We start from the raw sequence: 20722 nt of genomic DNA on the forward strand, positions 1-20722 counted from the left end.
AGGATTCTGAGGATAGAAAATTAATTGCTGTAAAAGGTTGAATAATATGGTGAGAGAAAGGGATGGAGTTCACAGCTGAAGTGAGGCCATTGGCAGAACAAACCACAGAAATTTGGTCCAACTGCTAGGATTCTGCAACGAGGGGCAGCATCCGCTTCTTGTATATGAATTCATGAGAATGGTTCTTTAGCGACTTCCTTTTGGGGTTCACGCCAAATTGGTACAAAGAATTAGAATGCTTAGGAACTTCAAGAGGGCTCTTTTACTTGCATGAGGAATGCAGCACCCAAACATACATTGGAATCAAGCCACAAACATCCTCCTGATGACTCTTTTCAGCTAGAATTTCTGATTTGGATTAGCCAAGCTTTTGAAAACAGGACCAGACTCGAACTACTACTGGGATTAGGGGACTAAAGGGTATGTAGCCCCTGAATGGTTTAGAAAAATTCCTGTTACCGTCAAGGTGGATGTTTATAGCTTTGGCATTTTGTTGCTGAGCTTGTTTGTGCTAGGAAGCATTTTGAAGCAGAGGAACAGGATGAGAAGTTGATGATACTGGCTGATTGGGCACATGATTGCTATGCAGACAAGAAATTGGATTTGTTAGTGGAGAATGATGAGGAGGCAATTCATGACCTGATGACAGTTAAGAAATATGTGATGATTGCAATATGGTGCATTCAGGAAGATCCATTGCTAAGGCCAACAATGAAGAAAGTGGTACAGATGATGGAAGGAGCTGTTGAAGTGTCAGTTCCTCCAAATCCGTCCTCATTTATTAGTTCAATCTAAATCCTTTAATATAATTAAGTTTCTAGCTTTATTAAGTCATTATTCATGTTTAATAATCAATACTATCAGGAATGGTATACTCATGAATGTATGATAATTATCAGTGTCCCAAGACTCAATAAAATGACAACTTTTCTTTGTCAAGTAATTCTTTATATGAAATTTGTATTTTGCTAGATAAAGCTTTCCCTTAGTACTGCAAAAAATGATTCTTTTCTATTGAGTATTGAGCCACCATAACACTAATGCAAAACTCAACAGCTAATGCCATCACAAATAAGGATTGAAAAACCAAGTAGCATGTTATGGGCAAAAATTTGCCTCACCTGCAGAATCCCTCCACCAATTTTAGCAAACTCCAATTGACAAGATCAGAACAAAGACTAGTGTCTACTAGACTCTAGAACTAATTGGAGCCACAATGTTTGACATATTTTTCTATGCAGATTATTTTCAGATAGGTCTTCTTAGATGAAATCTAGCTAGACTTAGCAAAGACCTAAACTACTGTCCTATACCTTTGTAAAACTGCCTTATGACAAATGTTATACAGAGATGATCTGGACATTTATAAGTATTCATTAGTGCGATATAAGGATCTGAAATGGGGTATAGAAGGATAAAGGGTACAAAAATTGGGGGAAAAAAACGGTATAGTGAAATGGAATTACAATCATGCCGTCTTTGTTCCTGGTCATCATTTATATTAGTAAAATGATATCTTGTTTTGTTTCAAAATATGAAGGTAACACGAATTCTGCTAGCATCTTTGTTTCCCCTTAATGGAACACCACCCCCCCCCCCCCCCCCCCAAACCACAAAAAAAAGGGTGCAACACTGAGACATAGTGCAATCTGCAAGAAATTATGCCATATAAAATGGAGATCACTAGTTTAAATCTTCCAGGCTAAACTCAATGACTCCAAAGGTGAATTTTTTTACACACGTGTATTAGTAGAAGCTATCAATTGATTTTTTTTTTTTTTTTTTTGGGGGACATTTTTTTATATTAAATTCTACACATAAATTCCAAAATGATATTAGAACAGAATTGAGAAGGGAAAATGTTGTTTTGAACCAATACTAGGACTCAATTTTTTATTCAACTGTATTAAGAAAATATTGAATTGAGAAGAGATTACATGTTAACATAATCTCTCCATTAAAACAAACAAGCTAGTATCTAAATCAGTACAACCTAGCATTATAGCCAAACATGGTTCAAGTACTAAGGATGAACATGCATACCTATTGGTATTGGTAATTGATTTTACTGAAGTAGTTGAAAATATATGGGGGCACTGAAACTTCAGTGGCACCTTCCAACATTTGCAGACCTTCTTTATGGAAGGTCTTAGCGATGGATGCTACCAAATACACCAAATAGCAGTCATCACAAACTTCTCCACCCTTTTCATGTCATTCATTGCCTCTGTAGAGAAGGAAAATTCCCGATCTATCACAAGCTGACACGTCACACTACTAAGTCTACAAAATACAACTAATTACAAAGCTCCACGTATTGCTGCTAGGTTTTGCTGTCACTACTCAAAAGCCAACAGAAATTAGCCAAGTGTTATGCAAAAACCAATCACGCATCAGCGCATGTAAGCAATGACATAAGCAACCTCGCACGTGTAAGCGATCACATAATCAGCCTCGCACATGTAAGCGATGACATAATTAGCCTTGCACATGTAAGCAATGACATAAGCGGACCAATTAGGCTGTGACATGTGTCACTAATCAGACTCCGCCATGTGTCGCTCATCCACCCTCAAACTCCTATAAATAGAAACCTTCCTAAGACATTTAGGAGGACACCAAGACATCTTGGGAGAAGAGATTTTGAGTTCAGAAGTCCAGAAGCTCTGTTGGAACCAAGCTCTGAAGCCTCTAGGAACTTCAAGAACTTCAACTTCAAATACAAAGAATATTCGAAGAGAAATCATCCAAATCATCTTCCTAGATCTTAAAGGTCACTAGAATCAAGCTTAAAAGCCTCTAGAAACTCCAAATTGGTGAAGCTCAACGGATTTAAGCCTCCAAATCCCCAAAAAACTTCCACCACAAACCTTCAAATACGAAGAACATTCGAAGCAGAATCATCCAAACTACTTGCCTATATCTCAAAGTTCACTGGAATCAAGCTCAAAAGCCTCCAGAAACCTCAACAAACCATAAATCAGGTAATCTCTACGGATTCAAGCCTCTAAAGCATCGAAGAACTTCCACCACAAACCCTAAAAAGGGAAGAACACACGAAGAACACACAAAGAACGTGAAGAACAAAGAATTTCTAACAAGCTCATAGCCAGAGATTCATTGTAATTCCGTTTCAAAGATCTTCGATCCATTCCTTAGCCAAATTGAAGTATATTTGGTGTTCAAATCAAAATCACATTAGCACAACTCCAATCAACAAATCTTTCAAAGAGATCGAATAAGAGGATCACTCTTTTGTAATTTCAGAGAATTGTACCACACAATCATCAATACAAATCCGCACTTGTGAAATTATTTTACTTGTTTGACTCATTTCGAATTAAGGAAATTTAGTCGTCCACAGCCTCCTTATCATCTTCAATTAGCAAATCCATCTCCCTTCTTTGTACTTATCATAAGCCCAATCAGTCAATATTATTTTATTTTCATCCTCTATGCTCAGTTCGACATTCTTCCTACAGTAGATGAACACAAGCACCAAGAAACCAAAATTGTAAATGTCCACCTTTGCTATGATAGGTTTGTTCCTGAACCACTCAAGGGTCATATAACCTTTGGTTCCCCTTATCACAGTTGAAGTATCTTCAAAAGTTTAGCTAATCCAAAGTCATAAATCCTTGTTGTATATGATATGAGACATCCAAAAGTATATTTTTCAAGCTTGATGTCACAATGTATAATCTAAGTGCTGCACTCATTGTGCAAATAATGGAAAGTTGAATTGTCAGCTTGCTTTTGTGGTGATTTTCTTGAAAATTTTAAGGAAAGTTGCTTTGCAAGAGTCATCATTGATAATTAAATATAACATCATTATCAATAACCAACCAATATAAAGTTCAACACACAACAATCTGTTAGGACATATGTGATTCAATGTTAGGAACATATGTCAACATTTTATGTAATTGGCTAATCCTTTGACAAAACACATTTTACTTGTAATTATGTAGATTTAGGATGTGTTTAATACTTCAAAAAACAAGGTTTCTAGTTCAAGTGTTAAAACCATGTAAGTTTGTTCGAGAATCAAGTGAAAAAGTGCAGGATTTTAAAACTCGACAGCTAGCATCTATCGAGGTTTAAAAGCCGCTGAAGCCCGTGCCTCAACAACTAGCTCGATAGATGGCTATCTATTGAGATTTATGAAGTTCTGATTTTCAGTTATGATTTTCATCCAATTCTTGGGTATATGTTTGGGTTTTCTTTTCACACAACCCTAAACATATATAAAGATTAATTTAAGGTCTATAAAAGGTTACGCATAAGAGCACAATTTCACAAGTGTGAAGAAAAGTGTGACCGAAAACCTAGTTTGCCCTAGTTCTTCTTTCTTTTCAAGAAGCTGCTGTATTTGTATACCATAGGGTTTTGTGACCAAACAACTTCATGATCTTCATCGTGTGATGAACAGAAGAACTTTGCAGCCTACATCTTTCTCAAGTTGGTGATCAAGTCGCATATTGGGATCTGTGCAATTGGTTAGTCATGTACTGGAAGCCGTGCATTGAAAATGAGAGATTGTTACTACAAAAAAACTCCAATTGGGTATTGGGGTAAAAGTTCAACTGTAGGTTGGTATAAGATATTGGAATTCCTTTACTTGTAACCGCTTGTTTTGATAATAGTGTATTCTCGGGAATTGTGACCTTAAAATCACCCGGTGGAGTTTTTGCCGTGTAGGTTTTCCCCATTCATAAACAGATCACTGTGTCAATTTAATTTCCACTGCATACTTAGTTTAATTGGTGATTTATTTGTGCTACCACGTATCTTGCATGTTAATTTGATTAATTAATAAACTTGGCTAATTAATCAATTAATTCATCACAAGGGGTCAATACATTCTTGGCCTATCACAATCAAACATGAAAGGATTGCAACACATGGACAGAAAGGGAAATTAATGTGCACACATGCTTGCTAAGATGGCTTTGCACATCTTATGTAGATTTTTGTGGTTTATTATCTCATCTTGATTATGTTATTTCTCATTTGCATTCAAACTGCAATATGTATTTGGGTGGGAAGGGATCGATCTAATAGAAGATTATTGTATTGTATCTTAACATAAATTCAACAGAATCTAGCCAACTGTTAGTGAGAGAGACGGAGAGGGTGAGAATAATCAATAGAAGATTACTTAAGGTTATTTTATTTTTTTAAATATAAAATATTAAAAATATATATAGTTAATGTTCGGTCCATTCGGTCTATTTCGGTCAATGTTGTTTGTTGGCACTTAATGATTAGATCAGTCACAAAAATGGATGGGAGGTCAATTTTGAAAATGGCATCAATCAATCTTAATTGACTATAATGAAAATTTTTTAAATTGAGGAACCAAAATAAAATAATACTGTAGTCTAAAAGGATCAAAAAGATATCATTTCAGTCAATTACAAAGTCCATGCTATCCAAATGAACAAGAAATCAAATTCATACTCACTCACGCTTTTTTAACGCCCTCCCTATAATTAATTAATCATTTCATGCAGGATTTATCCTCGTGAAAAAAAACCAATGCTATACCTCAAATTTTTCCAAATTCTCACACGCATGAACTCACAACTGACATCATTTTATTTATTTATTAATAACTAATTACCAGGTAAGAAGTTGGTAAAAAAGTATGCTACTCTAATATTTTTCTTAGGAAAATTTAAGATGGGCTAGAAGACATTTATTAGTGAACAATTTTTTTTTTTAAATTATAGGTAAAGAAATAAAACAATTAATGTTTAATATCTTTTCTTTATTTCCAATTTTCCCGTATTAAAATTTTCCTAAGTACTTTTTCCAACAGCATGAAAAAAAAAAAAACCATGCCGTCGGAAATTCACAAAAAGGAGTGCACTACTACTACACTCACGCGGGAAGCATTGCATTTGTGTGTCTTGTCACAGAATCAGAGCCAAAAGCATCTATATATATATATATATATATAAAAGCTCACACTCACAGTCACAGCCTCTTTCAAATCCAAATTTCATTTCATAGTTTAGAGAGAGAGAGAGAGAGAGAATGTACAAAACAAAGGTGCAGGAGTTATGCCAGAAGAAGCAATGGAGGCCACCCATGTACTCCACCATGAAAGACGGACCTGACCACCACCCTCGCTTCAACTCCTCTGTTTCTGTCAATGGCCTGTTCTTTCACTCTCCCTTTCCCTCCAAATCCTCCAAGGATGCCCAAAACGCCGCCGCCAAACTCGCCTTCCTCCACTTCACCGGTACTTTTCACTTACGCACAGGGCCGGCCCAAGGCCTAAGGCCCTACCACAATTTTTTTTTAAGGAAAATAGAGCCTCAAAGGCCCAAAATTTTATAAAATTATATATATTAATAATCGTACATTTTTTAAAATATTTTTTATTATTAGTGATGCTATAGATATCACAAATTTTATTATAAACTTACAAATTGACATGTTACTGGTCATAAAATAAAATAAAAGTAATTTAAACATTCAATAATTAGATTAATAAAACTCATTAATTAGTGCTTTTAGTGCATTTTTCATTCTCATTTCTATCAAGACTTCCAAAGTACGAGATCAATAGAAACCTAACTTAATTGAAACCTTAAAAATTTTGCAAATGAGTTATATCATTAATTATAGATTAATCACCCCTAATAGCTTGATACTTTCATTTTTGAAAACCGATATCCTATACAAAGACACACACCAAATAATATCTATATCCCTCTCTTAAAAACAAGATATAAAATAAAAAATTAGATTACAACTTTACTTAACCGATATACTATTTTTTTATTTATTTATTAAAATTTATGGTCATCAACTATGAAATTCAGTTCTCTAAATGAAATTAACATTAGTTTAGTCGGTATTAGTAATCAAATTATGTATTTAATGTGTTATATTAAATTTTATTAGTACTAACTCTGCAAAAAAAATTTTATTAGTACTAAATAATTTTGTTTAATTAATATTTACATATTTAATGTAATTATGTGGCGCGTGACATTATGTACGTTGTATTGTGTGTACAGATTGTATAATTCTACAACATGTAACTATTTTGATTTTTTTAATGGTTTGATCAGGTTCCTCTGCCACATTGCCTAGTACTGAACCGATTGATGTAGAGTCAAACACGACCACAGAAACGTATTATGATGATGATCATGATCCACAGATTCAGTCAGATGCCTTACATGTCACACTCACAGACGGTAAGGGATTTCAAGGCCTACAATTTCTTCGCTATTTTGTTTTCACAAAACTAAACAATTATCATTTCTTGTCAAAGTTATGTACTTTTTCTATATTTATAAATTTCTAATGTTTCTATTTCTTTCCCAAAATGGCTGTTTTTTTGTGTTGTGGAAGTAGTTGCTTTCTTTATAAGTTTCTCATAAACATGGTTATTTTTATTGTGTTAGAACAAAATAAGGTTTTTGTTAATTGATAATAAACAGTGTTCATGCAAAATTGATAATAATAATAATAATAAATGTTTTGAAAGCAGACTGTGAGTAATTAACAAGAGAGAGAGAGAGAGAGAGAGAGAGAGAGTAAATGCAGTTATAAGGAAGAAATTACATGCCTTAATAAATGGACCAACTGGCAAAAGACATTCTTTGCATCTTCTATCATATTTTTTAATCTGTAACTCAGTCAATGGTAAATGATACATGGCACAATCGAGCAATGTTGAAGTAAATAATTTCAAGCAAAATGCTTTCACCTATTGTTCCTTTGTATACTTACCGTGTACTTGGATTGCGCCCCTTCTTACTTAATAATAAAAAAAAAGGCTATTGCCTATTGGTATTTCGTGCAGCTGTCTTTATAGATTCCACCATTCAATTGTAAGACAGCAAAGTTCTTTAAATTGACAAATTGTACGGTTTTTTCCCTATTCATTAAGTTGGTTTGGTTCCAAATCATCGGCAGTATTTAACCTATGTTTCCAATTAACAATTCAATGGACATAAGTTTTCTCAATTTAAGAGATGCTAAAAATATGATAGTTTGTACTTTTAGGCCGTGGATTGTCTTAGATCCTAGATTCGACTTGTATACAACTCTGTGTGCGTGTGTGTTTTAATATGTAAATTACATAATGCATGTAAGAATGTTTGTGCGAAAAATGTAATTTTCGGTTTTCTCATCTTTCCTTTCTAGTAAAAAAGATTAGCCAGCATCTTTAATCTATATTTCATCTCCCTGACTATTTACACATGCTCTTCTTGCATTTTTTTTTTTTTGGAACATATGTCTAACAGTTGATTTGTTCTCATAGATTTTCAAAGTCAATACAAGGGCCTGCTGCAGAATTATGCGCAGCAGAAAAATCTTGATCCGCCATTATACATGAGTGAAAGTGATGGCCCATCCCACACCATTTGCTTCAAGGCTACAGTTACAGTTGGCGTTCAAACCTTTGAGAGCCCAATGTTCTTCAAAACATTAAAGGGGGCAGAGCAGGCTGCTGCAAAGGCTGCTTTAATGTCATTGTCACCTGATGGCTTTCAGAAGGCATGTTTCTTGAGCTGATACCTTCCATAATACTCGCACCATTTTTTTTTTCATGAAGGTGAAGATGATTAACAGTAGCTAATTCACATAATATGTTGACACCAATTAAGGAAGTATCAGAGAGTATGACTTTGGATAGAATAGAACGACGGAAAATAATACATGTGGCCAACCTAATTAATCTGTTAATGATCCATAGCCGACTCCAAAATTTTGGAACTAAGCCTTAGTACTTGTTGTAATTCACATAATATGTTGATGTCAATTTCACTGATTCCCCCACCCCCCCCCCCCCCCCCCCCCTTTATCCCTTTCAGGGTGACTTTCGTCTATACAAGAATCTCTTGCAGGAGTTAGCTCAGCAGGAAGGTTTCTCTATACCAATATATAACACTACAAAATCTGGTGAATTACACATGCCGACATTCTATTCCAATGTGGAAGTAGAAGGAGAGATATTTCGTGGGAAAGAAGGGAAATCCAAGAAACAGGCAGAGTTGAATGCTGCTAAGGTTGCTTACTCTATTCTAAAAGAGCGTAAGTCTCTTGTTCCTGTTTGTGATGGTATTTATGCCATTGGTTTCAATCTTAAACATAAGGAAGTTCTTCTGGTCATATTGAACGAAGAGCAACTAGAATTGATTTAATATGTTCTCTTCGGGGCATCGATTTTGATTCTAATCTATTCATTATTTAGATACTATATCTGGAACATTAGCCATTCAAAAAAAAAAAAAAAAATTTAGGTTGGAGATAAATCATTCCAAAAAGTTGCTGAAACATTGTATAAGTGGCTCTTAACTTATTTCTTACTTCAATATGTACTGTAACTGTGATTATAAAACATCATGGACAGTGTACATTAAGTAAGACTAATTATGTTTAGCAAAAAAAAGAAAAAAGAAAAGTAAGACTAATTATCCAAAAAAAAAAGTAATACTAATTATGGGTTTGTGTCCATCCATTCATATACGTTATAGAGAAAATGAAATATTTGTGCTATTTTCTACTCTTCATTTCAAATTTTTTTTTTACTCTCTAGATTTCCTTTTTTCTTTCTCTGTCCCTCCTTATGTTCCATTTTTTTCTAGAAATTTGTGTCCCACAATTGTTAAATAATGCATATTCATTGCATCTGCTTGGACTATCTTTAGGTTATCCACATGTTTAGCCAATTGGGAGGGGTGATAAAATATCTACCATTGTGCTAATGGGATCTAGGAGTAGTTCATTGTAGTTCAGTGTCATACTTATAGGATTTTTTTTTTTTTTTTTGAATTTTGGGGGTTTTTTTTTTGGGGGGGGGGGGGTTAAGGTAGTTCTACTTATAGGCTATGGTCATCATTTTTAAAGTTATAATGCTATCCTCTAGCACATGATTAATGGCATTAAAAACGTTTCCTTGGTAAATGAATAATGATTTGTTGCAAAGTAGAAAGTTACCTACTTCTCTCACTGGGATGCACCATTCCATACTGCTATGTTGCGTATGAAACTTCATTGTAATATGCTTACTTCTTTGCTTGTGCATTGGCATGAAAGAAGTAAGTCCATGATTGTACTTTGAAAATGTTCATTTCCTGTTCAGGTGGATTGAGTCGGAGTGCTGAGGCTGCTTCTCCTAGTCTTGTTGAAGATGAAGCTCTCCTAACTACAAGCTCAACATTGACCAAGACCATGGAATCGCAGCAGAACCTTGAAGATGAGAATCATCTGCTTCCATCTCCAATCATTAAGTACAAAGAAACTTCTAAAGAAGAAAGTACAGGTTACATATTGACCCAGTGCTTTATACTTTTTTCCTTTCCCTTTTCTAATGTTTCTGATAAGTATAACTCCTAATACAATGAAAAAATAAAAATAAAAAATAGCACTTCTTCCATAGTTATAGAACTTTCCCAACTTGTATCAGCCCAAAATGCTGATCATTCAATATACTTTTGGCATACATGTCTCCAGTGGATGGAATTCAAGAAGTGGGTCTGATGGAAACATTATCATCCGCTGCCAAATTTTGCACTAAGGACTCTAGCTCATCTCCCGCAGTGCTGCAACTAGACCAGAATACTGAGAATGGGAACTCATTTTCTTGTCCTGACTCAGTACCTTCGTCACCCAAACAAGGCCAATTGTCTTCTCCTAATTTGGCACATCCCAATTTTTCTGCTCTCTCAAATTCAGACTCAAACATGAAGAATGTAGGAACAATGAGTTACTTACTATGCAACAGAGTAAGGGTGTATACAAGCTTACCGGATATTGAATTCCCAAGGGCATTACAGTGCTTCAAATTGGTGACAACAAGTGGGTGGCTGTGAGCTTGGAGTTCCCAAATGAAGAAGGTAACTGATCTGGTGGAGTTGCTTTTATCAATTTCTCTGTTAAGTTGCTCTTTGTTAGGGTCTACTTTCACTGAGACCTGTCACATCTTCAACCAAACGATCTTATATGCTAAAAGTTAACTAGAAGTTTTATTATGTTTAAATCGTATTACTTGTCTTACAAGTTACATGTAATCAGGTGTCAAAGCAATTGACACTTCATTATCTTTTATGATGCTTTCTTGAATCCTAATACAATCAAGCACGGCTACTTGTGAACCTTCCTTATATATTCATCATTCTTAAATGAAGCCGTGAGGTTACAGCTCATCTGTCATCAAGTCTTCTATGGAAGAAATACTATTGAATAAAATCCTGACGTAAATTATCAATAGCATTGCACCATATCATAGTTTTCTTGCTACACCACCATTTTACTCGAAAACCAAAAGTAGTTGTCAAAGTCCCTCCATTTCCATGCATATTCTGGCTTCTGCTACATTAATGTGGCAGAAATGTTTGGTGGCTTTTGGGATTTTATTGGGAAGATTGCTAATAAAAAAGTGCTGAAGCAAGCATATATTAGCAGATTGTAGAGGTAGCTTTCCTGATGAATTTTCTGTGTTAGGAATAAAGTAAGAGCCCTATCCAATAGTTAAGATAGTAGCATAATTTCAAATAACTGGCTTGGGATATAATAATGTACGGTTAATTTCAACGGATGATTAAAATTTTAGGTTTTACTCTAAACACAAACACACTCTAAAGATACTTATGGGATGTGAGGTGCAAGAGCTGAGGTTCAAATCTCCAGAAGGGAGTTTCACACATATTTACACTTAGATTAGGTTAGAGTAGAAATTCTCTCTCGTATAAAAATAAAAAAGAAAAAAAAAGAAAAAAAAAAGATATGGAATCCAGTGTATTTGATTCTGGAGTGTGTTCAGCAGGCACACAATAATACTAAAAACGTCGGTGGTGCATTACGCTGAGAAATAAGAAAGGAAATAGAAACTTCCTGGATATATGGGAAGGTGCAGACAAACATCCAAATGCATAAATCCTAATGCATCCTATGCTAGGAACTAAATAGCAAAGATTAGAAAATGCTTTTAATTTAACAAAAGCATTGAACAACCTTTGTTTGAGAACCAAGAAACCAAAGGAAAATCGAAGTTGTAAAATTAAAATTTTTTGGAAACCTTATCCTCCTAAAATAGCTCGTCACTGGCAAGTGGCAACCTCCTATTGATTTCTCATTGCATGAACCACGATACTCATCCTTTTCTTCCATTGAATCACAATTAGTTTTGGGTACTTTTGTGAACTAGTTCTCTTTCACAAAGTTGTTGACCACATATTTGTCTTAAATTTGTTATAGATCCAATCCTTCATTGAGACGTCAGCCATTTTACCTATCAAAAAAAAAAAAAAAAAAAAAGACGTTAGCCATGTCACTTTTGAGCTCGGAAAAAGATGGTGGTACACAATGCACAATTATGGAGAAGCAGAAAAAGAAGATAATGGTGATGGATAGAATTGCGAAGCAGTTGCAAATGAAGAAACAAGAGTACATAAAAAGGCTTGGTGAATGAAAAAGGATAATTAGAGAGAATGATTAATGAGGGTTATAAGAAGTACTTTGTCATTAAAAGAAGTCACCTCTTTATTATTGATTTGGAGAAGAAAAAAAAAATTGATGGCCAAGAGGATAGAACTGACCCGGTTTTTGAACAGTTTGAACTCGTTGCTCACAAACATACAAAATGAAAAGAGAGTCGTTTGGTAATCTTAAAAAATCGGTGTCAAAACAGTTGCCTTTTCAGACCAAAAACAAGTGCTTTAATGCGTGGACCGTAAGCCCCTACTCCTAATAAGTTGCAGAGTTCAGTCCCTGTAGGGGGGGGGGCCAGCAACTAGTCTAAAAATGTTCCTCAAATATCATGCTTTAGTTACATTTTGTCTTTCCTTCTGCATAAGCGACCCCACAGTCCGAAAGGCCTGACATTTCTTAGAAATAGTGGTAGCATATCCCCTGCATTTAGTTAATATACAATTACTCATCGTTGTTTTTCCCGGAAAAGATTGTTGTACAGAGTAGGCGGGATGAGAGTTAACAGAGAGTTGAGTTGGATTTTTAATTGATGCAGCTGGTTTGGATTGCATCAGCTGAGCTACATATTAAGTGATTGTAGGAACATGCTCCTAGTTACAGATGATATCATTGATGTAGTAGCAAATAGCATTATTCCTTTGCAAGTGGTTTTAGTATGATTAAGTGGGTGGACTTTTTGGTACTGTCTTCCATATATTTTATAATTGACGACCACCACAGAGAACCTCAAAATCACTACACCCAAATCATCAAACCCAAACAATCCAAGATTAGAAAGCCTAGTTCAACCACCATTCAAATTACCCAAAACCAAACCAAAAACCCCTAATTGCCATTGCCCTCAATCATTACGTACATCTAACCTTTGTTCTAGCTTGACATCTGCTCCACATTCAATTCGGTCATGATTTCCTTCAGGGTCTTATTTTTCTCTACAAACTCAAGTTGCCTTAAAGTTTCCAACTTGAGTTTGAGGGGGATATTAAAGATATCAATGCTTGGAATGCAAGAAAAGTAATCTTAACTTACTTGGAGTGAAAACAAAGAAATCCTAATCCTACTTGTAGTTCAAGTGTTGTTAGTTTAAAATTTAGCCTATTATAAAGATATTAATACTTGAGTTTGAGGGGGATATTAAAGATATCAATACTTGGAATGCAAGAAAAGTAATCTTAACTTACTTGGAGCGCAAACAAAGAAATCCTAATCCTACTTGTAGTTCAAGTGTTGTTAGTTTAAAATTTAGCCTATTATAAATACCGATCAATGGATTTCTTGTAATAGATAACTTAATAGTAAAGATGTAGCTATCAAGAATTTTCTGCTTATAGATGTAGGACTTAAAGTTTGCATCATGTTATTTCCTTGCCTTCTTTATATTCTTTTTCATATTTTCTTATATACATTAATTCAATTTCGCTCTCTTTCTACCTGACATCAGAGCTATGTAGCTTCTTTTCGAATTTGGTATAAGAGTTGTGTTTTATTATTATTATTATTATTATTATTATTTTTGTAATAGAATAAACATTGATGTGGTACTGGTACCATTCTCTAATATTCTACCCTAATATGTCAGGTTCTTTGTACAAAAAGTTGTAGTACCGCCTTTATACTGTTAATATTTTTACCATTATTTTCTTCGAAGGAGCACAATCACATTGTAATGAATTTGAAAGAAACCCTCACTATAGCAATAATTGTGAAGCCACTTTATTCAATTTATTTACTTGTCTATGCAAGTAGTGTCAATTGTACATATTTAGTAAATACATTACTGCTCTTCAACTAAGGTAGACCTAGTTAATGCATTTTTAAGATAAAGAGCAAATACCAGGGCCAAAAGTGCAGCCACAACCAAGTTCATCAGTGTATTTGTCTTCTTCATCTCCGTGGCCAAACCACCTGCCACTTGCCTATAACCGTCTAGACCAGATCTACCATTTCCATCCGCATTTCTAGCTGTTTCTTTGTACATCCTCTCTGCTGCATCCTTAAATGAGTCAAGAGTTTCATGCATTTCATTTGTTGTGCTGGTAATAGCTTTTCCTGCTTTCTCCATTCCACCACTCCTTTCCGTATCAGTTTTTGTGCTCTTCTTCTTATTTGCATCCATTGGTTCCTTCTTCTCTAAGTCAAGAGTTTCATGCTTTTCACTACTTGTGCCGGTACTAACTTTTCCTGTTTTCTCCAACCCACCCCTCCTTTCCTTCTCTAAATCCATTTGGGAAACATAATTGCTATCAATATCAGTTTCTGTGCTCCTCTTCTTCTTCTCTGGTGGCCTCTGCGAAAACTTGTAATTAGTAGTATCATCAGCTGCTGTACTAGTACTACTCTTTCCATCTGCATAACTTGTTACTTCCTTTGCCTTCTCTGTTGTCTTTTGTGAAACATCTTCACTCTTCCCTCTTGCACTGCTTGCTTCATCCTCCTTCTTGGTTCTCTTCTGCGGCGCAACATACTTAGCATTTTCTTGCACATTGGCCTTTGGTGGAACCTTGTTTTCAGCAGCCTTTTTTCTTTCAAGTTCTTCAAAATTATAGTTCTGAGATTTTGGCTGATCACCAACTTTGGGATTTTGTTGAGGCTTTGAATGTCCTAATAAATGTGGTTTTGAATGTTGCTCTTCACGTAGTTCAGCTGGGGCAATCACTTTGGGTAGTTTAACATAGATTATGTTTTCATCATACTTTGCAGAGATTGCATCGGTGTCCACATTTGATGGGATGGAGAATTCTTTGTCAAAACGCTTCCATTTGTTTTTACCAAGCGAACGTTGACCACTGACCCTGAGGTTGCCTCCTGAAGTTATTTGAACCTTTAATTCTTCCCTTCTAAAACCTGCAATTATAAAGAGATACACCTATGTAAATACTAAATATTGAAAATTTTATTATATAAATCTTATTAATTATTGTTTTAACTTTCAAATATACAAAGAAAAACTTTCTCAAAAAAAAAATATATATATATATATATATACAAAGAAAAATAATTAAATGATTTATTTATCATATTGTTGGTGTGGACTAATCACATTTATTATTTAGTCAATTTATAAGTTTTTTATAATAATTCTTCTAAAAAAAAATTATAATAAAACTCGTAATAAGTTGAGTAGTGTAAGAGATTGAACAAATTTTATTATATGTTAATTTTTAAATACATAATAAAAATATAATTAAGAAATTTATTTATTATTTTGTTTATTAAAATTTTGTTTTCATTTTAATTATGAATAGTTACCTTTCCCATTTTTTATGGATTTTCCTAGTCATCTAGGTATAATGCTTTTCTTAAATTCTTTTCAAGCTGGTACTAAAAATTATAATTTAAAAAAAAAAAAAAAAAAGAGAGAGAAAAGAAAAAGTAAAAAGTAAAAAGAAAAAGTAAAGGAAAGATATTCCCTTTCTGAGCACTGTGCCTGCCTAGGCACAGACCAGTTTAGAATAAAAAGTAGTTGTTCTATACAATTCTTTTGAAAGATAAAATGGCAAAAAGAACACAATATATATATATATATATATTCCCCAGAATCTTGTGGGGTTTTCAATGTTTCAGAATGAAGAAGAATTTGTTTTTTCAAAAAAATAAAAAAATAAAAGAGAAATGAGCTTTTGACTAGATGGATCTTTAAAGAAATTGTCAAATATATATGGAGTAATTTTCACTAAAGAGATTTTAAGGGACTCAAAACCATCATCCTAGACTGCTTAAGGTAAATAATCAGGAATGGGATTTTAAATTTTCTTTTTATTGTTTATACAAATTACATTAAAGACTAATTAATTAGTATCTTAAACTTATGATAAAAAAAAATAATCATAAAAATATATGTATTATAATTATTATTGTTGACGAGAAAAACATATTTACCATTCATCAAAATTATTACCTTTTATCTTGACAATTAAATTTCATGATTAATTTGCAATTTTGACCTTTATTTTAAATTGACAATTTACTTTAAAATATTCCAAAAAAAATGCCTTTATTGTCATATACTTTAGAAGGCAAATGCCTTTATGATGTGGCAAGTACTTGCCACATCATAATTTTCCTTTTATCATATAACAATAAAGACTTTTATAGAAACAATTTTGAAAATATAAAAATTAAAATGAAATGTTTCAAACTATAAAATAATTTTGAAACAAATGTTAATGCTTGAGGACCAAATATGCAATTTAACCCTTTTTTTTTTTTTTTTGAATCCATGGGTCCTTCAATCACAACCCAAGGGGTTGGTTGGCAGGTCATAAGACATTGCCAATTAGGAGGAAAATATAGCTTAATTGTTTTCAGGTTGGTAAATTTTTTTTTGTTTAAAAACTAGTTCGAACCATATATATTTCTATTAAAGAAAGTATTAAATTTGATTCTTTTCAAAATGCACATTCCCTAAAAAATTGAGTTTGTAAATTTTTTTTTTTTTTTTTTTTTTGCACTTGCATTTTCCACCCGAAACCAATTTTAAATTTGAAAATTTTACTTATAACCTAAAAATTGACAATTTTACATATAACCTAAATCCAGGCAAATAAAAAATAAATTTAAACTAGTTCAATTATAAACTAGAATTTTATTTTTTGTTCAACCAATATTAAAATCGAATGAGTTTTGTGAGATAGGTATGCGGTTTGCATATTGGTAGAGGGGAAAAGAAAAAAAAGAAAAGAAAATTAGCTTGTTATCCTGGTTATTAAGATATTAAAGAGCTTTTTAAAAATTGTTTTCAAATTTTTATTTAAATAATGTCAAGAAAGATGATCTGCAAACTCATTAACAATGGGTACCTATATATACATATCTATAAAGCCATATTATCATACTATACGCTTCATGATCTGCTATTCTAATTAATAAACCTGAACAACAAAATTGAAGCCATAATATATATTGTCTAGCTAGCTCTAAAATGACACCAAATCAACTGGACAGACCAATATTGACAATTAACAAACACCAAAGGAAATTAAATCAGAAACAAACCTGGTACATGGACCAAGAGAGTGTCCAATCCCTCCTCAATTGCCCACTCAAATTGTGCTTCAAATTCCTCATAAACACGATTATCAGTTTGTGACTTGGATTCCATCTTAGCTTTAGCTTTTGTTTCTTTTTTGTGTTTTGGTTTTGTGTGTTGGGTTTTAGGTGATTATAATTTCCAGATGGAAATGATGGATGAAGTATATTGGTTTTATACACAGAAGTGGGAGATTGATGTTTGGAAGGAAATTCAGGCTTCTGTGCTATCTTTGGATTCAGTTTATTCCTTTTCTTCCTAGCTTTCATTGTGTTTTCACGTTTCCTTTTGTTTTAGAAACGGAATATCCCTTATTCACGTAGAGTTGGTCACTTCATGCAGGGGCAAAGTGAAAGGTTCTTTGTCTCTTTCATACCCTGATGGAAATTGATTTCGCAGTATATCTTCCTTGGACAAAGCTACCAAGTTATGACTCAATGGATTGCCCAAATTGGATTCGATCGGACGTGTCCAAGTGAGTCCAAAATCCAAATGGTTGCAAAAATATTCAAAAATTGAAACCTCAACAAAGAGAGAACATGTTGGTAGAAATAAAATAATAATAATAATAATAATAATAATATTATTATTATTATTATTTAAGTGATGAAAATTTTACAAAGGTATTGGAGGCAATGAGTAGAAATAGAATGATAAGTTGACCATGTCACAACGCAGGGAAAAAATTTATCCACATTTTTATTATGCTCTAAGTATTATTATTATTATTATTATTTAAGTGATGAAAATTTTACAAAGGTATTGGAGGCAATGAGCAGGGATAAGGGTGGTTGTTCGAAACAATAGGGGGCAGGTCATGGCGGCTTTAGCAAAAAAAAAACCCAAACCAGCATCCGCAGAAATACTAGAAGTTCTGGTAGTACACAGAGCAGTCCAGTTCGTGCATGAGCTGGGGTTTGCACATTCCATTTTTGAGGGAGATGCAGAAATTGTTATTAAAGCACTTGCTAATGGAAATTGTTCAATCCCTAGTATCGGTCACATTGTAAAAGACATTGAGTCTATAAGTAGTTTGTTACGAACCAAATCCTTCTCTCATGTTAGAAGGTAGGGAAAAACCGTGGCCCATGCTTTAGCGCAAAGAGCGAGGCTTTCTTTTCCTGTTTTAATCTGGATGGAGGATGTTCCACCAAATATTTATCGTTTTGTATCTGCTGATTTTTCTATATCTTAATAAAATGCTAACGAGTTTGGATTCTCAAAAAAAAAAAGAAAAAAAAAAAAAGAATGATAAGTTGACCATGTCACAACTCAGGGAAAAAATTTATCCACATTTTTATTATGCTCTAATTGTACTAGTTTTGATTGGGGATTTATTTCTTTTTATATATATATATATATATATAATGCAAATTGACTTAGCACGTGTCTAATGTAAGGCTCACGGACTAGTCATAATTAGGGATCGGTTATATGATCTATATAACGCAAATTGACTTAGCACGTGTCTAATGTAAGACCCATGGACTAGTCATAATTAGGGGTCATTGTAATCAGTTATAATTGAGGGTTTTTTTTTTTTTTTTTTTTTTTTTTGTATATATAACGCAAATTGACTTAGCACTTGTCTGATGTAAGACTCATGGACTAATCATAATTAGGGGTCATTGTAATCGGTTATATAATCTAGATTGATCTAGTACTCCTCAAATATATATATATATATATATATATTAACCTAGTACACAAATTGATGTGGAGCTTGGTACATGCCCCTGCAACACAAATTTATACAACCCAATCTAAAACATCTATTATTGTTTCAATAATGTGGAGCTTGGCATGTTTTAATAATTATTTGGAGCCTCTTATTCAAGGTGTACCACCTAGTGAAAGAATTATTGCAACACAGTGGAGGATTGTGGTGGTCTTACAAAACTCCACCACAACGGGAGGATATGCATATATATTGTTAAAAGTTAAGAGTACATTCCTCTCTAAGATCGTGGATTTGGCTTGTTTCACGTTTTAAACCATGCTTCTATAACTTGAACAGTTGTTGCTTATGGTGGTGCTTGCTACTAGAGCAAGTCACACAATATTCACGGCCTAAGAACCATTGGACACAACCTAAAGACATATAAATAGTGAAGGAATGTAGTCGTAGCACACGATATGAGTATTTACTGTTCGTACGAAGTCTTTTCCATGAAATCGAAAATATGGCGGTGAATGATGTAGAGTACCTTTTTTTTCTTTTTTTTTTTGATGAGGATGTAGAGCACTTAGAGTTAGAGATGATGGTAGTGAATGATAATGATGACGGTGGTGATTAATTGAGTTTGATGCATGGTTCTGGTTTAAACTAAGTGCCCAATTTAACGTCACTAAAGACTTTTTTTTTTTTTTTTTTTGAGTTCTCTGAAGACTTAATTCTCATTGGTCGAAAAGGCAACAATAATGGGCATGCAATCAGCAATCATAGCATAAACCTAAAGGATGATGTGGATTTTCTAAACTATTAAAATAAAAAATTATCATTCCAAGAATGTATAATTGTTTTGATATTTTAGGAAAACCGATCATGATTAAGGTTAACGTAATCAATAAAAAACTTTATCTCTTAAAACTACAAAAAATATAAAATTGGATAAAAACGAATAATGAAAAAATATGAAAAAAAAAAAAAGTGTTATTATTCGTTTGTACAATTTAAAAAAGAAAAAAAGAAAAAGAAAAAGGAGAATAAGCCGTTCATGATTCCTACTAATGTAAAGAGGATTGCATGCAGGTAATCCCTAGCGTTTAGATATAGCCAGGTATGTTTCTCTTATTTAATATGGTATTTTCTAATTTAAGTTCATTCCTTCAAATCGAATTTTTTAAGAAACCGAAAAATGAAGAAAACAAATGTTCATTTTAATTTCGATTACTTTCTAGTTTATAATTAATGTTGGCCATAGAAATTATGACAGTTGTGTTTTGAATTTTAGAACCTTTATTATTTCATTCTCAGATGCCATCTCATAATTGTGTCATGCATTTTAATATATTCATTCAATATATAAGCATTTTTTTGTCGAAGTAGTTATAATATACTGCTAACCCAGCAATTCAAACTCTTTACTCCCTAGACCCTGTAGGGGCCTGTTTTGCGTGCTAGGCATTGGCTAGGCTGCCTCTTGCGGTGATGGCTTGAGTATTCTAAGTAGGAGAGTTGAGACCGGCCCAACTATAACTCACTTTGGGCCGGCTTGTGCACAAACTAGG

General features: G+C 33.5%; 2 protein-coding genes and 1 long non-coding RNA gene across 3 annotated transcripts; 1 reads left to right on the plus strand and 2 right to left on the minus strand.

Moving 5' to 3' along the window:
* The first annotated feature begins 6042 nt into the window (after nucleotides 1-6042).
* On the plus strand, nucleotides 6043-9173 carry LOC112004350 (double-stranded RNA-binding protein 1). Its single transcript, XM_065778790.1, has 4 exons — nucleotides 6043-6250; nucleotides 7089-7217; nucleotides 8291-8526; nucleotides 8844-9173. Exons 1-4 carry the CDS (start codon nucleotides 6043-6045, stop codon nucleotides 9171-9173), a joined length of 903 nt encoding a protein of 300 aa, XP_065634862.1.
* Nucleotides 9174-10217: 1044 nt separating this feature from the next.
* On the minus strand, nucleotides 10218-11116 carry LOC136069793 (uncharacterized). The gene is made up of 2 exons (XR_010631010.1): nucleotides 10780-11116; nucleotides 10218-10665 (listed from the first exon to the last, which is right to left on the minus strand). It is a non-coding gene; the product is annotated as an uncharacterized LOC136069793 (long non-coding RNA).
* A 3035-nt stretch (nucleotides 11117-14151) lies between these two features.
* On the minus strand, nucleotides 14152-17735 carry LOC112004342 (inactive protein RESTRICTED TEV MOVEMENT 2). Its single transcript, XM_024036570.2, has 2 exons — nucleotides 17458-17735; nucleotides 14152-15306 (listed from the first exon to the last, which is right to left on the minus strand). Exons 1-2 carry the CDS (start codon nucleotides 17561-17563, stop codon nucleotides 14237-14239), a joined length of 1176 nt encoding a protein of 391 aa, XP_023892338.1. The 5' UTR covers nucleotides 17564-17735; the 3' UTR covers nucleotides 14152-14236.
* Nucleotides 17736-20722: the final 2987 nt, after the last annotated feature.

This window comes from Quercus suber, unplaced genomic scaffold (genome assembly GCF_002906115.3).
Source record: "Quercus suber isolate HL8 unplaced genomic scaffold, Cork oak 2.0 scaffold_190, whole genome shotgun sequence".
NCBI classification, from domain to species: domain Eukaryota; kingdom Viridiplantae; phylum Streptophyta; class Magnoliopsida; order Fagales; family Fagaceae; genus Quercus; species Quercus suber.